The 27,968-nt window shown below is 43.6% G+C and overlaps 1 protein-coding gene across 1 annotated transcript; it reads left to right on the top strand.

Annotated features, from left to right (window-relative positions):
- Positions 1 to 687: 687 nt before the first annotated feature.
- FAM180A (family with sequence similarity 180 member A) lies at positions 688 to 27,927 on the top strand (the record flags this gene model as incomplete). Its single annotated transcript, XM_082308577.1, has 3 exons — positions 688 to 763; positions 26,466 to 26,566; positions 27,586 to 27,927. 3 exons carry the CDS (start codon positions 688 to 690, stop codon positions 27,925 to 27,927), a joined length of 519 nt encoding a protein of 172 aa, XP_082164703.1.
- Between the last annotated feature and the right edge of the window lie 41 nt (positions 27,928 to 27,968).

Genomic DNA, 27,968 nt, shown 5'->3' with positions numbered 1-27,968 from the left:
CACAGTACCGTTGAAGAGAGCCAGTTAAGGATTTGGACCTTCCTGTTCTCTGCCCTGGCCAAACGGAGGAAAAGGCCAGGGCTCGTCTTGCAGAACTGAAGTCTAAGCGCAGCATTATATGTTCTTAATAAAGGAGTGATTATATGAATCACAGTAGCAAAATGTTCTTGCAGAGCTCATGCCCCACTCCCTGACTTAAGCATCCAAGGGCAGCTGTACATCATTCCAGAGGAGGCTTTCACCTTAGACGTGGGTTAGTGTATAGCCCCCTGCTTTACAGAGGAGTGGCTATAGAGCTAGGATTCAAGAGTGTCCTTTAATGAAGTTACTTCTGGCTGTTCATTGGACAAAAATAAATTCCAACTGGCCCATATAACAAATGAAACTCAACTACAAAAATGTAATGATATTTATTCGCACAGCTGCCAGCAAACTCACATGCACCATGAGTCATTCCAGATGTGGATAAAAACAAAGTCTGTCTGTGAAAGTAAGTTTCCTGATCCCGAGGAGACTTGGTTTGGGAGAGGAGCTGCACACTGACTTCAGCTGTACTCAGAAGAGCAGACAGGTTCTCCTTCAAAGGGGGAGGGGGAGAGGAAAAGCCATTTATTTATTCCTGAAAAGAAAGGAGGTAGGAAATAAAAAAGCTACTATACTGTAGACATACGTATTTTAAACAGAAGGATGCTCTGGAAGACTTTGTTGCTGCTGCTGTTCTATTACAGTGCTCATGCCACTGTGACCCACAAATGGAGCAGAGGTAAGATTTAAACATGAAAAACTATTTAAGAGAAAACTTTGAGTTTGTAGATTTGGTCTGAAATTATATTCCATTATACATATATATACATATATATACATTTTGTCCCTCCCAACTTTGGAATTCTTTTTCTCCATTAAACAGTTAAGCTAAATAATTATATAGACAAATAGAGAAATACATATGCATAAGTGCATAAAGGTAAAATGATATATGTATTCTATTATAATGCAAATATATATTAAAATATCCCAAGAACCAAAACTACATCCTTTTCTCACTTTTTCCTTTCTCTCTCCTTCTACTTCTTCTCCTGTATTAACAAAAATTATAGGTCATGAAACCTTAAAGCAAAAGGCTTTGCAGTCACAGGTGGCATAATCTTCTGCTCCACCAGGCAGATACCTGGTAATATTAAGCACAACAATGCCTGGATTGTGCAAAGTGCCTAGGAATGCCCACGACCATACCCTGACATACAACACAGAGAAAGCTACATGCAGTGTTATCAGGCTTCAGCTGCCAATAAGACAGTATATAGTTGTGATATTTTTGTATTCAAGTGTGTGACAATAACATATGAAATGGTTTGCAACTATTGGATTGCATAGGGGATGCTTGCCTAAAAGCTAGTGATGATGTCCTTTCCTTTTTTTTGTTTTATTCTCTCCTCTGGTATTTGGCACGGGTTCGGTAGCTGCTGGAAGTGGAGAAAGGAAACACCTCCCAAAAGATTTCTTTGGTTCTGATACTGAAATTCACAGATATTTAAAGGAACCAGAGTCTCTTAAAAAATCAAGCATTCAGATGCCCCCCTCTCCACCCCAGTCTCCCTTGCCTTCCTCGTTATAGCTGGTTCCTTTCTAGTCTGCTCTTTGGGTTTGGTTTTGATTTTGTATGGGAGGCAATGACTGAATGAAGCAATGAAGAGCTACGCAATTCTGCTAAGGCTGTATGAATGCTTAATTGTTCCTTACAGTTAGTGGAGGCTCACTGACAGGGCATTGACCTGGAACTCAGAATGGCAGGTTCTTTCCCCAGCTTTTCCATCAGCCTCTGGGATGATACTGGATGAGTCATTATACCTGCATGTACCTTACTTTTCTCTTACTGTATAATAGAGGTAATGACACCAATTGTCATCATAAAATACCTTAATTCTGTAGATAAGATTTTTTTCTTTTCAGGGATGACACATAAAAAGGTGAGGAAATCAGGACTAGATCTGCATATATGAAAAAAAAACAGCCCTACCTTCTGGATTAATGAGGCCACCTTATATATGAAATGGAAAAAAAGGAAAAAGAAAGGGATTCATTCCCATGGACTAATCACTATGCAATTTAAGGATATTCTTCACTTTTGCTAACACACTTATTTTAATTAAACAACAACAACACAAACCTAAAAGGAATCCATGCAACTATTAAAGTCCAATTTTAATCTCCATGAATATTTAAAGGAAAACATCAGAAATCTATTGTGCCTTTTGGGAAGGCAGATTGTTTTCAAGCTGGAAGCTCTAGAGCTTGTTTCTGGAGACTTCAGAGGGAAGAGAAGATTCATTCCCTGTTGTGATAAGTAGTTCAGTTCTCACAAATATCATATAGAGATATGTGCAGAGGAGGAAAACAGATTTCTTCTCCAGAGCTGCTGGGACTATTCAGCTCCAAATATGTTTTAGAGGCATGACTCCTTCAACAATAGCTACTTCAGAGAACCTCCACTCCCCTAAACTATCTATGTGTCAGTCCAACCAATCCCATCCTAATCTGCAGTATCTAGAGGTCCAAAGCACTGTCCTAATTTTTGAATTGCTTAGAAACCTAAGAGGAAATCTGAGGCACGACACACCCTTCTGCACACTCAGAGCTCTTCTCTCCCTCCACAAATGACAACTGACTCTTGTCTGGGTTAAACCTCAGTCATTTAAGTCTTATCCAGCTCCTGATCTGAGTTTTGCAATGGAAAAGCAAAGACAGACCAGCATCTGGTCTGATGGAAATGAAAGACAGATCTGCATATCATCTCCAAGTTGACTAGTAGTCCAGATTGTTTGCAAAACAGTAGGACAAAGGGTCCTGCTTTAATTACCAGCACTTGTTGTTTGCAATAGAAACGAACAGTCAATATTGGGTAAAACAAGGTCTAGCTTTTACCGTGTTTTCACTAGGGGGCACTGGGGGAGCTTTGGATGCCCACCCCTTGTAACCAAGTATTTAAGCTTTGGCGCAAGAAAGTCAGGTGTGAGGGAAGATGAACATACTTGTGCTAACTGGTGAATGGGAACTCCAGTCTGCCACCTCCCTTTTCCCTTTGCTTTTACAAGCATCAATGAACGGAAAAAAAGCATTTCTGACAGGGAAACTGAGCATTTGTTTTTTACTCCCTCAGCCATTTGCATTACAAATCTCACACACTCCTCAGCCTGCCTAGATCCAGCTGTGGACATTGGTCCAGAAGTCACAGGTAAAGCTTGGTCCCTAGGATGGACATGTTCAGAATAATAAAGAAAAGATCCTGAGCGGTGATGAAATAATTTGCTTGTCATCATCTCAGGTTTCCTTGATCCTCTTGTAGGCTTAGCTGTATGTTATTACCCTCTGAGATTTTGTGAAGCACCTGTCTAGAGAGAAAAGGCAATGTTAGGTTTCTACTGAGTGATATTCTGTATGGGACAGTAGAGGTGAGGTCATATTAATTCCTGAAGGTCCCAAATAAGAATTCCAGATCTTAAGAGATATTTTTGATGGAGAAATCAAAGAACAAATCCTGTTCTTTGACAACAAAAACAAACAAAAACCGCCATGCAGCTGTGGTAACTGGAGACAGCATCACTGCTTGCCACACAGTTGCTTTCATTAAGCTGCTCTAACAAGTACTAACACATTGGAGACCAGAAGTTAGCTTCACATCTGTATTATAAGAATTGCCTGTTCCCTGAGGAGAAACTCTAAGGCAATCCTTATTAGCACGTTTCATCTCAGCTGGCTGTAGTTTATTTGCTGTAAGGGCTTCCTGATTCAAATAAATGGCACACAAACAGTAGCATACTTGCTATGTAGTTGCTCAGGGAGTGAAGATGCAGTACAATTTCTTGTGGTTGTGGCTTCTTGGACATTTTGTACCCAGTCTCTAGTACTCGGTGAAAGTCAAATGGTTGTTCCATAACACCAGGGGAACAGTTTATTCTCCTTAGAGACTTTCTGCAGAAGAACTTACTTGGAAGAACAGAAGGACCATCCTCCTTGATTTCCCCACAACAGTGCAAACTTTTAGCATTTTCTCTAGTGGTGTGGCAACTGAGTTTGTGAGTTTGATGGAGCAGCTGCTACAGGAGCAACTTTTGCAGGCTGCTTCTGCTTGTGGGCTTAGCCACAGCAGGCTGGCAGCTCTCCAGTGCCAGGAGAGGGAGGACTATGTAGAAGAGAAAGAGAGACTGGCTGCTAGAAAGCCAGCCAGTCCTTCTATAAGGAAGCAGTGTTCAACATATTCTATACTTTGGCATCATTTGCTACATACCAGGTTGCTGGTGATCTTGACATGTGGGCAAAGGATGAGTGCCTTGGAGATTAGGGCATGCACTGCATCCCCACACCTTTTGACCTTACTTGCCTCTCTTCCCCCACATCTCATATTGCATCCTTACAGCCAGGCACTCCCTTCTCAAGCAACTTCTGGAATTCCACTGCTGACAGTAACCCTTGTTTCACATTTTTGGCTTGGACAGCATGAGCAGAGGGAATGTGGCCTGAACACAGCATGTAATTACAACACAAACGGTCAAACGCATATACACATATATGCCCAGTGGGCCTTGAGTATATCAGGATATGGTCTTGGCTTATTTAGGACATGCTGAGGTTTCCAAAGGTCTGGTCCAAGGGTAAAAAGAAATTACACCAGCTGGACCGGCTAGAAGAACTTTTTAAAATGGAACCTCCGTTTAACTTCCATAAAGCCATTTTTATCCAATTCTTAAAATATGTAGTGCCCATAAAGCAAAGAAAGATATGAAATGTTATGAAACAGAGCCAACTCTGTCTAAACATGGCTGTGTAAAGAATGTTTCTTCATATGGAGAAAATGCCATGTTTCCCTTTTCTCTGGCTCCCATGTGATCACTTGGAAAATTGCCTCAACTGCCCCAACTTCCCTGCTTGTTGGACCCATTCCAGTGACCTCACTGGAGCTGCAAAAGACTTGATCAATCTGCTGCAGAGGTTTTTCCCCACCTACCCCAAGTCTGTTCCATAAGTCTGTACCAGTTCCTGGGAATGCATGTTTGTAGGCTGGAGTCTCCTGGTCTGGGGGTTTATTTGCCTGATGCAAATTATTACTGCACCAAGTATTGCAACTGTACCTGTAAAGAGAGGGAGGCACTGCCTGACGGGCAGTCTGGGATTGGGAATTAGCTTTGCAGCTGGATGACCTGAAGAAGACAATTTATATACCTACGCTTTTACTTCCTGAATTCCTTTGCAAAGAGCTGTATAAGAGATGAATATAAATGTATGTTATAGACCTAAAAATAGATCCTTAAAAACCAAATTGTCCTACACTGTAAGTAGTAGGAAGGAGGCATTAGAAGAATATTTTCTGCCCTTTAAGAAATTAGAATAAAGCAAAGACAAAAATATGTTTTCAAGCAGGTCTGGAAAATATTTGAGAATTAAGGGACTAAGGAGGCAACTAGGATATCTGCATGGCACAATGGTGTGTGGAGCCGAGATCACAGACCCAGGGCCGAGGCAAGCTGCCTGCCTTGCACGTCACAGGACAGTGCAGCGACTCTAGCTGGTGTCCCAGCAGGGTGATAGTCACATGCATGGCATGTGCCCAAGGGAATGAGCTCTGCCTTTCAAGAGGGATCACCTGCTTAGACCCAGTGCCACACTGATATGGTCATACTGCTTCTGGCTCTGACATCTCCGCGCTATGCTTTGCTGTGCAGCGCAGACGTGGCCCTCCCACTCCTTGTGGCAGATCCCTTGGGCATCAGCTGTGGTGGCAGCATGAAACTATTAAACAAAGTGCTATTGCAGGAAGATTGGGGAGAGGACTGAAGAAGGGGCTGAAAAGGGATTAGTTATCAGTACCTGGGAAAGCTGCTTGGTGTTGTGAAAGGTAGCTAGAATGTAACAGTCTCTGAATGGATTTAATCTGTGTAGGATAAATACCCAGTAGGGTAGGGCTGCTACTGTAATCAAAATCCTTTCTAGCACGTCCTGATTCTCCAAATGCTCCTTTAGGGGCAGACTTAATTAATTTAATCTGCATGGAGGATGATCCCTGAATCAGAATTCACAGTGGATACCTGAAACTGAGAGACATACAAAGGATGCTTAAAAAAACTAAAGTTTATAACCTCTTCTTGGGCAATGATGCTAAACTGTGGTGAGATCAGAGGGAGGATAGATTATAGAAGCTTCCACATTTTAGTTTAGATCACAGACGGATATTGTAGTCTATAAAAGTAGTCATGCTGTTAGCAAGGAAGGATCTAAGTGATTCTGAGGCTCTTTTCACCATAGGAAGCAGCCAAAAAATGGCTAAAGCTTACAGCTCATACAGTCATAAACTGGTTGACAGAATCAAAAGTTAAAAAGAGAAAGGAGCTAGATAATTTTGAGGAAATCTAGGTAAGCAACAAGAGGAAGACACATGAGGTAAAGCCATTTTCTCTTTGATATGTGCTAGACTAAATGAGAACTATGAGCTGAAAGTGGCACCAGTAGAATCTTCTCAGTGATCCCAGTTCCATCCCAATACTGAGGACTGGCAAGTCAGTAAGACATTTCCTGCCACTTTGGTCATTTTTTTAGGATTCCTGCATGCTATAGTGTCCCATCTATTTGCCTCAGTCATGGGATCCAGATCAGTTTGCACAAGGGTCCTCCCATCCCAACCAAAGTCCAGCTCAGAAGCACCTTCTGCCATTCAAATCCCTCCTTACACTTTTACATGGAAATAGCTCCCTTAACCTTACCTTTAACAACCGCCTCACTGCTCTTAATGCATGCTGTTAAGCCAATGTTCCCTTCCATAGGTGAAGCAGCTCTGTTATGACGTAACATGAAAATAATCAGATAACTCATGTACACATGCAAAGACTGTAGAGCACTCTGTGAGTTCCCTCTTGATTATCTTATACTCAACTGCTGGGCCCAGAGACCCCACTGGTACCTGGCATTATGCAAACACACAGAGAAAAAAATAATCTTTCCTTCTCCAAAGAACTTTCAGTGCAATTAAGGAGAGGAAACGTTAACATCCCTTTTCATTGTGAGGCATGGAGTAATTAAGTCACTTGCCCCAGACCTCTTCAGGATGACTAGTGTGCATGTAGTCCTGTATGTTGCTAATAGCGGTGATTTTTTTTATTCTGTTTCTGAAGCATAAAGCGCTTTTCTTGTTTTCTTGGGGTAGATCATGCCAGATTCAGCAGGAGCATAATGACTTCTCAGGCAGAAAGAAATCCTGTCAGAAGCACTGAATAGTACAATGCCATTGAAAGGAAAGTCAGCAGGTCTTAACGAACATCATCAGGCTGCAGAGGCTCTGATTACTCAAATAGTGACAGGCAAGATGTAAATTGCTGAGGTAAAGCACTGAGTGGTGGAGCAATTAACTTTTCATGCAGTGTCTGTGCTCAGGTTCAAGGCAGGTCAGGACCCATAGGGCCAGCCTAGGGTGCTGGAGACAAACACTGGTGCTTGCCTGTGTGCACAGCCTGCACCCACTTTGAACTGGGGCTCTGGAAAACCGTGTACTCTCCCTCTGCACTCCAGTGGCTCTGCTGAAGGAAGCTGAGTCCATCCAAGATGCAGAGAAGCTAGTTGGGTGCATGGACCTGGCTGCACCAAAACAGGGAGCTGTATGAGCATCCTGGTTTGAAGTGGGCAAACCAGTCTGCTCCTTGCTTTAACTTTAAAAGCACTGAAATATGCAAACCAGCACTGTGAGTTTTGGCACTCTCAGGAGCGAGGCCACAATCTCGGTCATTATCTGGACTTTGATTTCCTGTAGTAACCCTGATTGTTAAAAGCTTCCAGCCCAGCTGTGTTATTTGTGGGTTAGAGTGTTTTTCAGCAAAATGGCACTGGCATGGGTGAAGCTCATGCAGGTTAGCTACATGGACAGCTGATGGTGGGAAGCAGAGGAAGAAACGTATCAAAACATCACAAAAAGAAAAAAAAGGCAACTTGAAGATGAGCTGCAGGTAACACTTGTGGGGAGACACATCATAGACAAAAGTTCCCAAGGGGACAGTCATCTATGGGGTTTTCTCTCCCACTGGAAGGAATGAAAGCAGAGGGAGGGATCCTGTGTGCCTCTATTGTCCCTCTGTCTCTCATTACCCTGAAATCCTGTTTTATCTGGCTATTGCTATGGCAGCTTTATGGCATATCCCCCACAGAATACTTGCTAATACAGAGACATTAAACTAGCCTGAGTCTGCACCACAAGTCACAGGGCTCCCTTGCCTGCTCAGTAGCTAACCCTTAGCCGTAACTCTTTTTTCTCCCCTGAGGTGTTCCAGGCTGCAGCAATAACCTGGCTCCTCTTGTCTTGCTATCACAGTGCTTGTGGCAGGACGAGCTCAGTGCTGGGCTTGAAAGTAAGAGGAATGTGAGGAGGAGAGGTTCAGAGTTAAATAAGCTCCACTGTTCCCAGTTTCCACAAACATTCCTTTCCTCTGGTGAAAGCGTATGTGGGGCCCTTCCTGGCCCAGTTTGCTGGTTAGGTTTGGCAGCTCCCCAGTTCCCCTGAGATCGGCACGCATACCACTCGTCCTCTGGAAATTCCTCCCCAGCCACAGGGAAACAGGTCACCAGCCAGGAGCCAGGCTCCAAACTCGCTGAGTCTCTCTCCACTCAGGAGGAGCCAGGTGGGTAGCTGAAAAAAAGTTGCTGAGAAAGGGAAAAATAAGTTATTCAAAGCTCAGAGGTTATTTGGGAGGAAATGGGACAGTGGAAGGGCAATGCTGTGCTGCAGTCTTGTGTTGGATGCCCAAATGCACAAGGCCTTCTGCGATGCCTGCATGACCCCCCCACCCCCTGGCACGGCACTGGGGGAGCAGAACACTTTGGTTAGGTTTTGCCTAATTGTGAAGAGAGTAAACTGGACTGGACTGGATGTGGATATCTGCTGTGAGCCAGAACATCAGGATTTCATTGTCTCCATCTATTTGGTAGGTGGTGGCATGCCCCAAACGGAGCCGATGCTTCTAATCTCTTCTCTGTCGAGGAACGAGTACAGACTTTCCAATCTGGCAGTACTTATTTGAGCCACAGAGAGGGAGACAAGAGAGGCAAAGGCAAAAGGCAGAGATGCAGAGAAAGAATAGAGAAAAAGCTGGAGGTAAAAATGGCAAATGGAAGGAATGAGAGGAAAAGAAGAAGAGAAAGGAAAAGTGTGGAGAGAGAGAAAATGTGATAAATGTGCATGGAAAAGATTAAAGCATACATATGTTTAAGATTAAGGTAGCATTCACCCCCTTGTCAACATGGTACGCATCCCCATTTGAACCTGCCCTTCAGAAGATGCCCAGCTGTCACAGCTGGTCTTCATCTTATCTGTCTGCTTCTCAGACTCATGGGATGGTTGCATTTCTCTGGAGCTGGCACTGCCTTTTTCTCATGTAAGCAGGACTCATGTTTTCTTCTGGTCCCCACCAGCCTCTCAGAACACCAGGATATTGAGATAGACTAGTCTGGGCAATTCAGCACTGGTCACAGTACAAAAGTTAAAGTTACTGCTGCTGACCCAGCAATATGTCAAGGTCTCTGCACAACTCTTTTTTTTTTTTTTTTTTTTGCCTCTCTTTGAGCTTTCTAAACCATGTAGGTATGAAAAAAGACTCTTCCCACTGCCCAAGAACTAGGCTGTTTTATTCCATGGAAGCTGCAAGAAACTTGCTCTTTTACGGGGCTATGGGGCTACAGCATTTCCCATTAATACTACACAAGCTTTCCCATTAACACCAGTCATAGCAACAGTGCCACAGCTGCACAAGTCCCCGTTTCCCCCTATCAGTCCCTGGAGGAATGGATGAAGTTCTGCAAGCTCTCAGTTTCCCCCTGGTTTTCATAATGCTCACAGCCATGACATTATGTTTTTGCTTATGCCTGGCTCTGAAGAAACACAAAACAATTGTTTATTGAATTTGTTTATTACATGCAGATTTTATGTCTGAGGGAAGTGTTAGTGTCTTAAACCCTCTCCTAAAATAAAAGACATTTAAGGCATGCCTCATTTTTATTTACTGCAATTGTTCATGGCTTGGCATTGAACAAACTCCATTTCCAGTTAAACACTACTTGTAGACATCCTAATATAGTACAGCATGTGTTAAGTGAAACCATTCATTTGTCATAGTCTCAGCAACTTCTCATTTTCTGGATTGCCTTGCCGATTTGGCAGAATGTTTTGGAAGGTAATAAGTCTAATGATAAAAACGTATATACTGCTTGTTTTATTGCTTTCTACCACCAGGGTTTTTAATAAACAGAGCTCAAAGGGGCTGACCTACCTTGACTTGTACTTAGCAAATCTAAAGCTCAGTTGGGTCCTCACAAAGATGTAAGGATGGAAAAGTATCCAAAGATTTTTCCACACTGGGGTGTCCCATAACAGGAATCAGACACAATCAACACAAACCAGATACTATCAGGCCCAGTTAGGTTCAAGTGGCAAAGGGCAGCGTTTGACTGCCATGTTGGTGTCTCCAGCAGAAGGAGGATGATGACATGCCCCTGCTTCCACACAGGATGCCTGGAAGAAGCCAGGGTGAAATGAACAGGCAGCATGGTGTCTGAGCTCAGCTCAGAGGATCCCAGTTTTGATGAATGGACTACAGATACCAGGTGTCCTCTGTCAACCACCAAGAACAGCCAAAACCTGCTTTCTGGCCCAGGCTTGGGGTTTTTAGCTGCCTTATCTAATCTTCCTGCCTTCCCGTACCAGGCCCCTGTCTGTCAATGTGCCCCATCTCTCCCTAAAACCAGCCCTGCTGCACAGAGGGAAGACAGCAGCCACTTGGCTGAGGTCTGGGCGATGCTGCATGCTGTCGATGGAGGGAATCCTCCAGGAACACAGAGAGCTGAGAGTGGGATTTAGATGTTTAGCAATGGGACTGAGAAATATGAGGCAGTCACAAGATGACAGTCGCACAGACTGGGGGCTTGTCTTGCCATGGTGCTGTATTTCTCATGTTCACAGCGGGGAAATGCTGTGGGCTCCAGCTGATGAAGAAGTCTGTCTTTAAAGAGTCTGCCTGGTAAATAGCTAAGTGTTAGGGATACCATAAGAAATTGTATTTCCCTAGAAAGACACTCCTTTTCTAGCCAGAAATTGTATTTAGAGAGCAGGCTGTTGGATATTTGCTGGGAATTTCTGGATGCCCTTCAAACCCTGAATGACTAACTGCATGTGCCACAGACCATCAATCCAGCACACGTCTGGTTATGTCAGCCCTAATCTCTGTGCATGCTGCTCACAGCCAGCATGGTCCAGCTGAGGTGAACTCCAAAGCTGAACAACATGTGCACGTGTCCTCCAAAGGAACATATGGGGACTCTTAAGCAAAATATCACCCTCAAGGCAAAGAGCTCAGTTTCTACTTGCACAAATTTGTCAGTGAGGTAAATGTAACCAACTCATCACGTCTTAAATACTCTATACCTCTCCTTCCTTTCTATTTAAATGATCAAAGATGGAAATGTGTATCATATCCAGCTGGCTTTTCAGACCCATCTGTGATGTTCCCCGTCAAAGAAGCAAACGTATCTCCCCTGACACCTCAGTGTATGCATGCTGCTGAACCCAAGGCTGGACCTCAGCACCCTCTGAATGTCTGCCCACTGAGGTGGAAAACAGTGCTAGTCCCTCTCACTGTAATTCAGCTGGGAGCAGCTACTTGAACATATTGTGGTTTACTTATCTGTTTTCAAGACTCAGTACATTTCCTCATGGGTGTTTTTGTTGACAAAGTAGCACATGCATTATTTAAACAAAGTTATACATCACCTTCTGAGTGTCCCTTTAACAACAAACCGGAGCGCTCACGCCAGCCTCTCTCTGTGACCCAATGCAACGGGTAACAGCTACTAATCCAGTGTGTCTGAGGAGCTCAGCCGTGACAAGATAGTTTGCATTCTGCTTCATCCTTAATATCTGCGCACTGCTCAGAGGTCAAAACAGAAATTAAAGATTACTGGGGATAACATTTAGAAGTATAAATAGGGGGACAAGTAGTCCCTGCCTTATTTTGTAGCCATGCTACATGTCAATCTACCCCTATAAATGATTAGTTTGTTGTATTAGTGTGCTCCAGTATCTCAGACAATGATTCCCTCTTATCTATAGACCATAGACCAGTAATAAAAGTCCCCTAATATGACAAAAGAAAGTCATATGAAGATGACGTAAAATGAATACCAATCACATGTTCATAACCAGATGATCTCTATAAGCTTACCTAGGAGACCATCATCTCTACCAAGCTGCGGAAGAACTGTCATGCAGAATTATCACATGATTAAGTCTAGCTTTTGCAAGGAGTGCTTCTCTAGGCACAAGATAACAGATATCAGACTGACCAAAAGATTTTGCATTAGCAGCCTATAATGACAATCCACAGAGTGTATACCTGCTGGCAAAAACTTTTCTAAGCAAGCACATTTCATTATGCAAGCTTCAGTGTTATAATTAGTAAGAAGAAAGCCCAAATCCAGGAAAAGACAGGTTGAAATTTGCAATGTGAGTATCAGAGCAGCTTATCTAAAGTGCTTCTCCACCGTAATAATGTCTTCTTTACCAGTCCTTGTGCACAGAGGAGTTAAAGAATAAACTCCCAGCTGGTTTCAGTCAGCGGCATGCTAGAAGTTTTCACTGGAAATCAAGTCTTCCTCCCTTTCTCCAAATTTATTCTTCCTAAGTTTAGAGCATGAGGTCATTAACATTTTTTCCTTAAACACTTACTTAGACTATTTTCCTGTAAGCCAAAATCTATTTTACAAGTTCAGCTCAAAAGACTCCAGGAGAAGAGAATGTATAGTAAGGAAGAATAGCACTGAATCAAATACATGAGACAAATTGGCAGGGTCATCTTGGACTGGGAGCCATTGAGAGATGGCATCCGGAGGGGCAGGAACTGCAGCAGCAACAGATGTTGAGTTTTGGATTTCCATCAATTTCAGGAGCAACTGTCAGCATTTTGTGCCTTTCAGGTTCCACTCCAGAAAACAAGATATTTGGGTTATTTTGTTGGCTGTAAGATTTCTGTAAGCCTAATCTAACCTTCTCTTCCCTCCAATCCCAAGTATGCGTTTCACAGCACAGGGCTCTCTGTGACCTGGCTGCCCACAGAGCAGCATTACGGGGCTGGTGGTCCCAGCTCAGGTCATCTGAGGACCTCGTCCACAATGTCCAGCTGCCTTTAGCAATTTGCAATACTCAAGGTTCTGGCAGGGCTTTCTGTATTTAGTGGTGAATCCAGTTGTATGTCAGTCTCAGCTTTATTTCAGTAGATTGTGAAACCTGAAAGATCTAGGAATAGTCAGATTTTAGGAGAGCATGAAATAACAAGGAACGGTGGAAAAATGACAGCTTTGTAAACTGGAAATACCATATGTGTGTTTGTGGAGTGGGGAAGGCAGCTATAAAAATAACCCATTTTGCATTCATCCTTCAGATTTCTTTGCTATGTTTCTGGCAATGTCACAGAGATTGTCTTGGTCCACCATTGTATCAGCACTCATTGAGATCCAATGATTAGATTTTGTGGATGATTATATTTGAGTTCTGTTGATTTTTTAATATTATTTTCATGCAGATGCAGAAATTAACAGAAATAACTCATTTCCTCACAAAAAGGACACAATATCCCCCTGCTTTTTGTTTATTGGGCAAGGCTGATTTATACATTTTCTCTATCCAGCACATATTCATGTCATTAAGAAAACCAGCAGCAGGTGCACTGACATTTGGATCTCAGTGAACATCTGGAAAGGCAGCTGGGGTTTCCCTGTTTTTGAAGAACAAGTGAAATCCCAAAGCAGAGGAAGCAGAAAACTGGGATCTATGTATTCTCCTCCTAACAATTTATTTCAACTCGGATGGGGATTTGAAGGAAACGGGAAGACAATTCTTGTTCTTTCTAATCTGAGGGAGAAGAAATGATCAATATAATGTTTATTCCTCCTCAGTTTTGAGCTGTGATATTGATATTTAGTGAGTCTGAGGAATAGCTTGTTGTTTCACATGTGCTACTATATGTGGGTTAAAACACAAATAAAATAATAGTTTGTTAACAGTTCCTAGATCCACCATCAAACACTTGAATTTACTTCCTAGTTGAAACTATTCACAGATGGCTGAAGTGAATAACTCCAGGGTCCCCATAATTTCTTGTTTTTCTTCACCTTCACTAACAGCTCCATTGATCTCAGTGGGACAGTTCCCATAGGATAATTCAGCACAGGACAATTCAATCAGCAGTAACAAGAAACCTTCATTATTTTTCTTAATCTGCAGATCATATGGCCATAGATTTTAAAGTAAAAAATGCCCATGTATTTTTTCAATTTGGCCACATGCACAGAATTTCATGTAGTGTCCCTTTCAACAGATCCCATGCATTGTGTTTCATTAATGCATATTTTCTGAAAAGGCAGACAGTTCGAACTGGAAGACATCATGAGATGGAAACTTGCTAATTCTCTTGTTAGTGTGTAGTAGGGCATTGCCATTCATCCAGATCAAAAGCAAGGTAATTTCAAAGAGACCTCCTAAATCTACATAGTATTGGTTGTTTAGATAAAGCACATCATATTGTTCCTACTCTCTGAATAGACATTTTATGGAACTAGTCAATGACAACAGTTAATACTTGGACTGAAGAATGTGAGCTGTCATTCGTGGTAATGAAATAAAATTCTTACTGCTCCCTGCTAGGTCTGTGGTTCAAACTGGACCTTTGATTCCTTTCTCACCATCCAGTCTTGCAATAAATTTTAGATAGTCTTTGTGCAAGTTGAATTTACTCTGTTAAAAGTTCAGGGGGATGTAAGCATAGAAGGGAAAGAAGTGTTTGGCAGCTAGTGGTCCTGCAGCCAGTCCTCGCCTCTAGCAGATGCAATGACTACATTAGTTGAGGTGGCCGTCCACAGAAAGGAGCCCATGAGCTTGGTAGTTAGATCAAGGGTGTGTAGGCAGGAGGAAGGGCTTCTGCTTTTCCTAACCAGGGCTGATGTCCCTCCTTATGTTATCTGAGAACTCAAATCATCACCAAATGTCCTAAGAGCAGTTGGACCGCACTTGCACTGGAGTTTCTCACATGTAGGAGTGCTGCTGGAGTAGCAGCTGTGTTGGGGAGTGAGACAGCTAAAATCTACCACTCTTTTTTTGGTTTGCTTTTTTCCTTCATTCATGACCAGACAGACCCCTGGCTTGGCTCACTGTGTGGCCACGCAAAGCAGCGTCAGCACAAAAGAAAGGAGGGAGAGCCTGATGGGGGGACAGGCATGCCAGACTGCCCCTTGCAACTGCAGCTGTGATTAGGTCAGCCTCAGCAAAACCCAAGCTGCTCAGTTGCCTTTGCCTGCCAGGAAACCAAGGAAGCCCAACTGAAAAAGAAATTACAATAAAAAGTAAAAAGGCCATTCTTAACTACTGGACACCTCCCCTCTGTGCTAAGTGTCTCAGCTCTGTGTAAATACATACCTGGGAGGCGGTGCAGGGTTCAAGCCCACCCCTTTGGGCTCTGTGATCCTAATATAAAAAGGGCATAGAAATGAAGAATCTCCCTCCTTTGTTGGATGCAGAAGGTAACCTTACCACGAAGGATGAGGAGAAGGCAGAGGTACTTAATGCCTTCTTTGCCTCAGTCTTTAATAGTCAGACTGGTCATCCTCGGGGTTTTCAGGCCCCTGAGCTTGGAGATGGAGATAGGATGCAGAGTGAAGTCCCAGTTGTTGAAGAGGTGGCAGTCACTGACCTGCTTCTCCACCTGGATGCGCACAAGTCCATGGGGCCAGATGGGATCCACCCGAGGATACTGAGGGAGCTGGCAGAGGAGATGGCCAAGCCACTCTCCATTATTTATCAGCAGTCCTGGTCAACCGGGGAGGTCCCAGATGACTGGAAGCTAGCAAATGTGACGCCCCTCTACAAGAAGGGTGGGAAGGAGGATCCGGGGAACTACAGGCCTCCCAGCCTGACCTCGGTGCTGGGGAAGGTCATGGAGCAGATTATCTTGAGTGCCATTATGCAGCAAGTGCGGGACAACCAAGGGATCAAGCCCAGCCAGCATGGGTTTATGAAAGGGAGGTCCTGTTTCACTAACCTGGTTTCCTTCTATGACAAGGTGACCCGCTTAGTGGATGAGGGGAAGGCTGTGGCTGTTGTCTACTTGGACTTTAGTAAGGCCTTTGACACTGTCTCCCACAGCATTCTCCTGGAGAAGCTGGCTGCACATGGCTTGGATGGGTGCACTCTACGCTGGGTTAAAAACTGGCTGGACGGCCGAGCCCAGAGAGTGGTGGTGAATGGAGTCAAATCCAGTTGGCGGCCGGTCATGAGTCGTGTTCCCCAGGGCTCAGTGTTGGGGCCGGTCCTGTTCAACATCTTCATTCATGATCTGGATGAGGGGATCGAGTGCACCCTCAGTAAGTTTGCAGATGACACCAAGTTGGGTGGAAGTGTTGATCTGCTGGAGGGTAGGGAGGCCCTGCAGAGGGACCTGGACAGGCTGGATCGTTGGGCCAGGGCCAACTGCATGAGATTCAACAAGGCTCAGTGCCGGGTCCTGCACTTGGGTCACAACAACCCCATGCAATGCTACAGGCTGGGGAGGAGTGGCTGAAGAGCTGTCTAGCAGAAAAGGACCTGGGGGTGTTGGTTGACAGCCGCCTGAACATGAGCCAGCAGTGTGCTCAGGTGGCCAAGAAGGCCAATGGCACCCTGGCTTGTATCAGGAATAGTGTGGCCAGCAGGACCAGGGAGGGGATCGTGCCCCTGTACTCGGCACTGGTGAGGCCGCACCTCGAGCACTGTGTTCAGTTTTGGGCCCCTCACTAGAAGAAGGACATTGAGGTGCTGGAGTGTGTCCAAAGAAGGGCAACGAAGTTGGTGAAGGGTCTAGAGCACAAGTCTTCTGAGGAGCGGCTGAGGGAACTGGGGTTGTTTAGTTTGGAGAAGAGGAGGCTGAGGGGAGACCTTATTGCTCTCTACAACTACCTGAAAGAAGGTTGTGGCGAGGTGGGGGTCGGTCTCTTCTCCCTAGTAACGAGTGATAGGACGAGAGGAAACGGCCTCAAGCTGCACAAGGGGAGGTTTAGGTTAGATATTAGGAAAAACCTCTTCACCGAGAGGGTGGTCAAGCATTGGAACAGGCTGCCCAGGGAAGTGGTTGAGTCTCCATCCCTAGAGGTATTCAAAGAACAGATAGATGTGGTGCTTGAGGACGTGGTTTAGTGGTGGACTTGGCAGTGCTAGGTCAACGGTTGGACTCGATGATCTTAAGGGTCTTTTCCAACCGTGGCGATTCTATGATTCTGTTTCTATGGAGAGAGAGATTTGGTTTTGAAGGGCTTTCCTTTCAGAACAGCAATAGCATGATGCATAGAGCTCTTGGAGCTGCTGCAGCTCTGTCTTTTCCCGTGAAGGAGAGCTCTTATTTCCATTGATCCATTGTTCAACAGGAGAGGCATCCACTTCGCTCTGCTCCTAGGGTCCTTCCCCATGGCTCAGTACTGAAACACTAAGGCCTGGCTGTAGTTCTTCCCTCCCTCACTCCCTCCCTTCTCTGCTCCTTCCTGGGGGAAATGGAAGTAGATTGGATCATTATGATATCCCTTCACTTGTTCATTTGTAAGAAACATTTTCAAATGTGTTTAACTAAGATTGCTTTGTGTCTTCCCCTTGCATAAGGGCTGTTTTGAGCAACACAGATAGGGAAGGAGAGGTGACCCTGCAATGAAGACAGGGATATAAAGCACTGGTTCATTTCTCAACTCTGCCTAAAATTAAACCTCTGGAACAGCGTTGATATTTCCTTTCTTTATTGCTGTCCTTCACTCATATAGTGTTCACCATAGCCAATCCCCAGTTCCTGGTAATATGGCAACAAACAGAAGGATAACAATATATTTCACTTACTACTTCTTTCCTTCAGTTTCTTTGTGTGCATTTTTTTCTCTCCACACCTTCTGCGGCAGCTTTACTCCAGCACATTAAAGGCCTCTCTTGGCTGACTGCATCTTTTTTGTGAGCATAAATAATTCCAGGTGGGAACCCCCTCCATATGACCAAGGGAAGAATAAATAACACAGCATACATTGCTGCAGGCTGGGAACAGGTGAAAATGCTGCATAATGGAAATTCCATCTGAAGGAATAAATTCTCAGACCATTTTAGTTGGTTGATGCTAGTCATATCTTTGAAATCATTTTACTTAAATCATAAAAGAAAAGAATACCCTCCGCCTCTCACAAACACAGTCTCAGATGCACCATTTCCTTCTCTAGCAATATCCATTTCTGTAAACATAAGGTTTTTTTGGTCTTTCTAATACACCTTTACATTTCTCACTCATTCCAAGTAGCTAGAAAGGCTATTACCACTCTAGTTTTTATATAGAAACTCTGTTGCACGTTAATCTAATCTAACACATCTCAGGACATTTATGAAGCACAGAAGTGTAGGTTGGAGTGGGTTCTGTTTTATGGAACTGAGACACCCTTTCAGAATATATGTGTTTCTTAAAAAGGAGATAAATTAGTAAAAGGTAACTTTGAAAAAACTGATTATGTGATGAACTAAGGAATAGAATACAATCTGTTATTAATTCTAAGGGTTTTAAACAGATTTTTTTTTTTTCTAAAAACAGTGTTGCCTCTTGCCAACTTTTGTAGGGAGATCTTCCTACATCTTTGTTGACAAAACTTAGAATTTCAAGGTGGAGCTTTTCTCTTTTAACCATTCTTTTTATAACTAAAGAAGAAAAAAATGTCTATTCTCACTTTTAGCCAACAGGCAGGAATAAAGAGAGACCATTGCTGCTATTAATTTTAGTCTTAGGAGCTAAGATAGAAAGGATATGGAGCTGAAAGTAAAAAGAGGCAAATTTTCTTGGCAGCTGCTTTTAAAAATGTGCTAGTTCATGGTGGTTTGTAATTAAAATGTCTTCTCCATCTCGCTGCAGTGTTCTCTTCAGGGGCATTGGCATTTAATCTCCCAATAACAGAGATTTAAAGGTATTAAAGTTGGAATGCACAAGCCTTTGCATTACACTTGTTGTCACGGGATCTACTTATGTGAGTAACTGCAATTCTAGATGCAAGTTTCAGAAGCTAACTTGTAGCACTGAAGTGTTTTTTCCTTGTCTTTCTAGGTTTTTGTGTGTGTTTCCCTTATTTTATTCCTCTTATTCTTCCTCCAGCTTCCCACCCTTTCCATTTCTCCTGTGCTAGAGCAAAGTGTTCAATCACTTCTAATACAGCAGGTTTGGTACAGAAAGGCAAAAAGTCAGGAAGCATAGAGGAGCTATGCCTGAGCACGCTCCATTGCAGGGCTGGCCAGCCAAAGCTCAGGTTCTGCCCTAGCAGCAATTGCAGGCCCAAGGCAGTATAAACACCTTGCAGATGGTGAACACACATCCTTGTGGGGATGAGGCAAGTGCAGGACAAGAAGTAAAGAAGGATGGGATTACTAGGCGTAAAACCTGTTCATCACTTATTAACACTGCACTTTTTGTGATTTACATTACTACTTTCACTGCCCACCACACACCTCTCACAGGTCAACACCACTTCACCCTGGAGGAAGCAATGCTTGTGGTGCCAAGATCTGCTGCAGGCACAAAGCAGGTACTTGCTCAGGGCAGCAAAATATTTACTGACTTTGATTGACTGCAGGATGGTAAGGACAGGTATTTCACAGTTAGCCTGAGGTAGCAAACTGGGGACAGTGAATTGTTACTCTAGCAATGGAGCAACTCAGCATAAGGAACAACCAAAGAGTCATCTGACAGAAACAAAATCCTTTATGTATAAAATATACTTCTGGTCTGATTGTAAACCCTCATAAGCAGGGTGATCAAAGAGCAACATGAAACAAAAAGCTTTTATCAACCATATGCAAACTTTGACACTCATGTCCTCTTCTATTCTGCAATGCATGGTCAAGGAGAAATGTAGAGACTGAATTCAAAACGATGCTTCCCATACACTGTTAAAGAAAATTCTCTTGTGAGCATTTCAGGTTTTTGCCCTAAGATCCGAAGCAACAACGACTTCTAGGAACTGCCCAGCAGTCTCTGCAACAAAATAGGTTCAGCCAGGCCAGATCACTCATAATTTTTGCATGGCATTGTAATGGCTGATGCGTCTGGCTATACAATCACCTTGTGGACAGTGCTGAGTTCATTTGCTTTGGCAAATGCTTGAATTAATCTTGAAGAATCATCTTTATCAAAGAAGTCAGTGCTAGTGAGAAAATCTGTTATCACGTTATCAACAAATGTCTCCTCTTGACAGGAGCCTCTGGGTGTCCTGAGATCCATTTAGTGCAAATTCCAGGCAGGTCAGAGAAAAATGTCATGACACAGGGAAAATTTCCAGCTCACTAGTGGAACCAGCATATGGTCCAGACTGGCTAACAGCAAGCTTAAAAAGGTTATGCATCTGCCCCAGGAGATGGCCTTTTTGACTGTTGCAGGAGCTGGCATAAAAAAAAGGCTGAGCATGGTCATGGATTTTTTTATTTGCTTTTCTAGACATGTGATATCTAGGCTAGGGAAAAACTCACGCCACTGGAGTATAATTCAAATGCTCTGTTTCTCTGGGCTTGTTATAGGACAGAACAAAACAACAATAGCCAATTAATTTATAAAAAAATGTTTTACATACTTTACCATGCCTTCATGAACAATAACCTATAAAGTTTTACATTTTCCTTTCCTTTCATTTAGGAGGCAGTATGCATATTTGTTTCCATGCACAAAGGCACTCACAGCACTGAACAACTATTTTGTAGTAAACACTTTTATTCCCTGCTTTACCAATAAGATAAAGCCAAATAGGGAGAAATTGCTGTCATTATAATTTGGGATGCATTAACTTCTTTCTATTGAGGTCTAGGAGTCCTGACTTCACAAGCTTTGAGCAGGAAAGGGAAACTTTTGCTGTGAGGGATCAAGCTGGATGTACTGCTGAGCTCGTAGTAGTTTCTCACTACTAAGGGGTGGTTGTGAGCTTGCAGCAAAAAGATGGTTGTGGTGGTCTGAGAGGATATGGTTTTGCAGAGCCCTATTAATCCCTGTTACAACTGCTGGCAAACACATAAAGGAGTTTCAGAGATCGCTTTTCATTTTTAGGTCCATCACTGAACAGGAACTGCTGCTGCCTCTGTAACCACTCCCTGCTTTGCATTCCCAGAAATAGGGGGCTGGTCCCAGGAAGCCAATGATGCCCAAAGAAATTATTTTCAGGAGTTTCTTTAGAGTCAGGCCATAGTAATCTAAGACAGGAGGACACAACTGGTAGCCTGCTGACTGAATTTGGCTTATAGGACAACTCCAGCTGGGCCACTGCCTTTCCTTATGCCAACAGGCGACTCTCCTTTGCTTTGCTTGCAGGGAGTCAGGAGTTTTGCCCCACAAGTCCTTCTTGTTCCTCTGCTCCTCCTGTACTTCATGAAAGGGGTCCCACTGAAGCAATGAGATAGTCCATTTCTATGCCCCTGAAGTCCATCAAAATAATTCCTACTGAGTCATGACCCCAGTTAAACTGTGTTCATGTCCTGGAGACCCGGGGACCTGTACGTGCTTTGGAGTGATGGCCTGCACAGGGCCTGATTCATGCTCTTGGCTTCGCACCTTTTCGTAGGAGAAGAAAAGGGCATTGATAATGCACAAATAATTGAGCACTCCTGCAGCTATGCTCTGTACTTATTAAGCAAACACATCACAGGCAGCAATTGGGAAATCATGAGGAGTGTGGACTGGAAAGCAAAACCAAACATATATACTCTCACCAGTGAAACTGCATGGAAAACCTGGGAGAGGATCACAAATTTTTATCACGTGGCTAATGAGGTCCAGAAAATTCTGGCACTGTTCTTAAAAAAGATGAAAGCATTTTTAAAATAAAACTATTGTCAGCCTCAGATGTGATGTTATGTTTAAACTGTAAAGAAATTTCTAAGCTGTCATGAGCTAAATAGTTAGAAGCAGGCCAATGAGTTGGCAAATACATCTGCAGCTTTTGTTTAAAAACCCAGATAGTCCTTAAGGAGAAGTGGAGTTGAGTCAACAGAGCCACAGGAGACTGGACAGGCTCCTGCAGTGAGCGGTGCAGAAAACGGGGACTCCTGCACCACATTTTGACAGGCACTTTTAGCCACCCTTAGGACTAGACTTGTTGGCTGCCCACCACCTCCAGGCACAAGCAGTGGTGCACTCCAGGGCACAGGATAAGGCTGTTCAGGGTCAGGCAGGTGGGCTGGCAGTGGGTGGCTGCGCTCAGGCTCACTTCTCCCATCCACCTCCAGCCCTGAGGCCTCAGTGGGCAACAAGGGAGGTCAGATCAGGGAGCACTCCTAAGGCCCCTCTGAACAAGGGATTTGGAAGAGGATGAGCCTGGTAGTACACAGATAAGTTATAGAGAATGTTTTCAGTAAGGATAATCAAAACCTTATTTTTCCTACCTCATCTCTGGGGATCATAAGCTTTTTATTATGTGACTGTTCAGCCCTTAGGACAGAAGCACCCACATCTCCATTGAAGTTGGCTTGACACATTTGTAAGAGAAGTAAAAACAATAAATCAATAGGAGTCTCTCTGCTGACTTCAGAGATCACTGGATTGGGCTTTCTCTGTCAATACTGATTAGGGATCTCTGCTCCTCAAACATTCATGGCTACTGCCATTGAAACAACATCACCATAAAATGACACACATTGCTCTGCATCTTCCTATGAAATAATTGCTTGATAGCTTTACAAGGAACTCACTTGGGGAAAAAAATAGTAAAGAGATGGTAAGTCACAGTAATACTCCTCTGCTGTTCTTTGATACTGTCCAGCCAACTCATGTCAGAGGTGGAAGTAAATGCAGGAAGAAGTAAAGTCAGCAGAAAAGTTTCAAGTGGAATTTGCAATCACTAAATGCAGAAACCGGCTGCAAATCTTTCTCTGTCTCTGCTTTTGTGCTTAACTTACATGTGTGTTGTCAGTGTAATGAAGATCAGAGAGTGCTTGCTCTAAATGCTCACGCAGTCTCAGAGGAACTCGTGAATTCATGGAGAGGACTGTGGAAGGAGTGATGGTAGAAGGATTTGACTACTGTGCAGGAAGAGAGAGAAAGGAAAGGACTGAAATAAAATGTGGATCAAGAAAATCAGATCACCATGACAAATACAAACGAGCTCTGAAAGAGTTTCTGAGTAGAATCTCTAATAACTGTAACAAAGTTTGATATGTTTTGGGAATAAAATAATGAGATCAGGGAGTCAGTGGTAGCCTGGTCCCTACAGAGGATGGCATGCTTCTGATACGCATACAAAGTTCTTTCTCACAATATAGCAGCTCAGGCTCTTGTCCCTTTAAATCTCCTAACCTAATCCCTGTCATTCTGGGAACAGCTGGGTAGGAAAACCCAGCTGCTTTCTGAGGTGTTACCTGTGATTCAGCAAGTGGGTCAGTACCAAACTGATAATGTGGCATTCATTTTTTTGCAAGTCCTTCACTGAGGCTTTTCTGGGTGAGTGGTGATGGGCTAAATCTGATGACTCCTAGGTCAGCTCCATGGTAGGAATCTACACTTGGCCTGAAGGCTAAAAGCGATCAGTGTGATCACAATAAGCATGACAGCACTGCAGCAAGATGCCATAAACACCTTTTCCATGGCTCAGGGAATATTCGAGATGTAAACCATCTGCATATGTAGAGGTACTCTGCACTCTGAGGCTGTTCTGACTGAAAGGGCATCTAAAAGAGATAAAAATGAATCGTCATCATTATGGACTGGATTTCTGCCAGCTGCTTAGTAATTACAGTTTTAATTGCCCCGTAATAAGTTTTAATTACTCAGCAATTAGTGCTTGAAGTTTCAAGTGCTTCACATGTACTCAATTGCATTCTGAAACTGCCAAGAGCAAAAGATGGAATAGCTCCAGTGTGTCTCAGGAAAGCTCTGAGCAAGAGGAATGAACATCAGTGATGGAGCAGCAGCAGCAGAAAATGAGTATAGCCCCAGTTGTCAGCGGTCAGCCAGGCAAATACTCTCGCAGAGCAGAACCTGCAGGCAGCTTGTGACCTTTCCCAAACTCACCACCTCCTCAGCTGGGCCAGAGAAGATGCTCGGGTGGTAAAGGCATCATGCTCGGGAAAGGTTACTGCAGAGACCAAGTCCCTGTCAACACCTTTGTTCTTTTACTTGGTGCATTCATTCCTTCAGGCTTTTAGTCACATACCCTGCAAGTACTATTTCGTTATTTAAACAAGTTTTAATCTAAACTTGCATGGATCCAATAGAAAGCACCTAGCTCTGTAGGTGTCTTACCAAAATGCCTGAAACCCATCCCTGCAAGATGCATTTACAGTTAGTAGTATCCAGCTGCAGTATGTTTATTGCAATTCAACAAAGTACTTTACCTATACTCTATTGCCTAGCTAATTTAAGGCCAAAATACCCTTTGCTAGGTCAAGCGTGAATTACTTCATACCTAGTATTATCCCAATTAATTTTCCTCATGCTAGATAGTAAAGGTCCTAATTAACACAATCTCTGAGGGCTTGGTTTCTTTCTCCTTACATTACTTGAACTTAAATATCATTAACAAGTCAAACTTTAACAAAAAGTCAACAGTTCGCAACAGCCCAGGAAACAGGACTGCATTTAGGCTACAGAGTCTATGCCTTTCAAAAGGTGTTTTTTTCCTTTTTTTTAACTAGTTTCCAAATTTATCTATTGGTAAAGAACAGTTAAAGTTGAGAAGTGACGTTTAGGAGGAAATGCACTGATAGTCACATAAGCATAACTTTAAAAAAAAGCTTCCTGTTCCTGAGTATTAGAAAAAAACCCAACAAATCCAAATTGTGGTTACCTAAACATCAACATCTAAATAATATACACATAACATAAACCAGAGTTTTTCCCCTCTGCTCTGAAAGGAACTGACACCTTTTAATAGTAGCTAGTTACCTGCTTAGTAAGCTAGTTAGTAACTCAAAGCATTTAGGTGGTCTGTAATGAAGTATCAGATATTTTCTATACTCCAGACTCTTCAGGTTATTGATTCCACAAATGCTCTACCTCGCTGCGGTGCTGAGTTCAGGGGCTATACATATGTTTTCTGTCTCATTTCCCTGAGACAATATCTGTAGTACACTTCACAGTGGTGAATAAATACCTGATCATAGCAGACTTTGTTGTTGCTAGCTATAACACTGTGAAGCGTTAAAGTCATAATAAATTGGGATTCACCTTATTGAGTGTAGCTGTCTTGTCTAAGCTGGTAACAGGCTTAAGGAATAGACATAGGCATCTCCAAAGGGTAAGTCACTCCTTCCAGACATATATGCCCAGGACAGGTGAGGTGATCTACTCTCTGGAGGAGCTGTCTCTGTCAACTAAGAAGAGATCAACTTTTAGACCACTGAAACCAAGAGAAATATAGGGCCTTGGACGTGTGTCAGTGGGAGAATAGCCTGAAGAAAGCAGGCTGTGTTGAGGGTCAGTATTGATTTCCCCTTGCAGAGCCAGGAGAAGACCATGTATTTCAGGCAATGTTGATCATAGGATCATAGAATCGTCAAGGTTGGAAAAGACCCTTAAGATCATCGAGTCCAACTGTTAACCTATCACTGCCAAGTCCACCACTAAACCACGTCCTCAAGCACCACATCTATCTGTTCTTTGAATACCTCCAGGGATGGAGACTCAACCACTTCCCTGGGCAGCCTGTTCCAGTGCCCGACTACCCTTTCGGTGAAGAAGTTTTTCCTAATATCCAACCTAAACTTCCCCTGGCTCAGCTTGAGGCCGTTTCCTCTCGTCCTATCACTCGTTACTAGGGAGAAGAGACCGACCCCCACCTCGCCACAACCTCCTTTCAGGTAGTTGTAGAGAGCAATAAGGTCTCCCCTCAGCCTCCTCTTCTCCAAACTAAACAACCCCAGTTCCCTCAGCCGCTCCTCGTAAGACTTGTGCTCTGCACCCTTCACCAGCGTCGTTGCTCTTCTTTGGACACGCTCCAGCACCTCGATGTCCTTCTTCTAGTGAGGGGCCCAAAACTGAACACAGTGCTCGAGGTGCAGCCTCACCAGTGCTGAGTACAGGAGCACGATCACTTCCCTGGTCCTGCTGGCCACACTATTCCTGATACAAATGTTGATTGATGTTGCAGTTATCATTATTATTCCTTATAGCATGGCTGCACCTCAGAGTCCCAGGCCTGGATTACCAACCACTCTGTGTTAGACACTGTACAGATACAGGACAAACAGCTAACCTCCATCCCTAGTAGACTATAGTCAAAGCAGTCCATGTTGCCCATTTTATTTACAGTGAGAAGTCATACTGTACAGTAAGTCTTTGCAACAGGCAGTTCTTTGGTTGAATTTACTATTGAAAAGTGCTTCCTCTTTTCAGTGTTTGCCACCCTATGGAACTCTCTTTCCCATTATTATTTTCCAGCTATGCTTTTCCCAGCTGCTCAACGATTCAAGAGGTCCTCAGCTGCCTTCCTTAACCCAGTGCTACAAAACTCGCTGGAAGACGTGGTCCTGCTTTATGAGGTTCAGTATATGGGAGCAGATGGTACCTTAAGCCCTAATCAAGACTGGAGTTACTATCCACACTGGGGTTATCCATTATCTGTTTTAAGTCATGTTTACTCATCCCAGCAGTAAACCCACTGCTGACTATGTAATAGCTCAGCAGAAGGGAGGGAACAGACATATATATGACAAACTTGGCTCTTTCAGCACTTAAGCAGGCATCGGTTGCCTGCGGTACCTCAAATGTGGGTTCTAGCTCATTAACAGGCAAAGTGAAAACCAGAGCAAATGGCTTTCCACTGAAAGCAACTTTCTTCCAGAACAGTTATGTATTAACAACACAATGCATTTAAATTCTTTGGTCTAAGTCTCAGTCCCAAATTATTTGTTCAAATCATTAAAGCCACGAGTATCAGTCATTGCAAAGTAATCCCAAGGGCATGACTGTTTCACTTAAAAATTATTTGGGTTCCCCCCTTTCATAGCAGTGGAGACTGGAGATGTAATGCACAGTCTGGAACAGTGTCATATGGTTAGCTAAGGGAAAGTGGCCCACCTGAAGAAGGTGCATGGGTCAAATCTATCTATCCCACATTCTGAGAAACTGAGATTGGATGTCCAAACAGGGGAGATGGGCTGGGAAGCCATTGCTGTGCTCTCTTACACAGAGCTAGGCCACCACTGCTATCCCTGGCAGGGTAAACGGCCTCTCCCAGCTGTGCTGTTGTCTCCACCTCTCTAATCCCCATGTGGCACCAGCAGCAACCCATGCCTGTTTTGGACAGCAGAAGCCTACCTGCTTTTTCCTTTTCCTCTCTCCTTTCCCCATAGCCTGTCTCTAATTTTCCCAGGTAGGTAACACAGGAGTCTAATGTTCACACAGAGACTTTCTGTTCTGCTCCACCTCCAGCCAGTGTAATGAGAGTTTTTTCTCCATTTGCCCTAAAGACCCAAGGACATGTTGTTAATTCACATTTACTCTGTGTGGAGTCTCTTGGAGAAGATAAATAGCTTTCTGTGTTCTGATTTTGTACCAGTTTCTTTTAGCTGAGCTTGACATTGACAAAGGTCAGAGGATCTCCATCAAAGATGAGGAGCTCGCTTCACTGAGGAAGGCTGCTGAATTTGACATCATCTGTAATGAGATTATCCCCAAGAGCATCACAGAGATCCGCAGGCTGAGTAGCAGGCTGTCTTCCTACCCAAGGGTCCTCAAGAAAGAAGACTTTGAAAGGACAGTGCTGACCATGGTCTACACGGCCTACAGGGCTGCTCAGTCCCAGGGGCACCAGAAAGATGCTTGGGCTGAATCCTTTGTTGATCTTTACAAAGCCCTGAAACACGACTTGATGTTCCCATACAACAAAGAACCATCATAGTGAGAGACTTGATGGAATGGCAACTCAGCCACCTCTTCTGG

This window comes from Platalea leucorodia (genome assembly GCF_965183815.1).
Source record: "Platalea leucorodia genome assembly, chromosome: 4".
Taxonomy (NCBI): domain Eukaryota; kingdom Metazoa; phylum Chordata; class Aves; order Pelecaniformes; family Threskiornithidae; genus Platalea; species Platalea leucorodia.
This window is presented reverse-complemented; position numbering and strand designations above follow the sequence as displayed.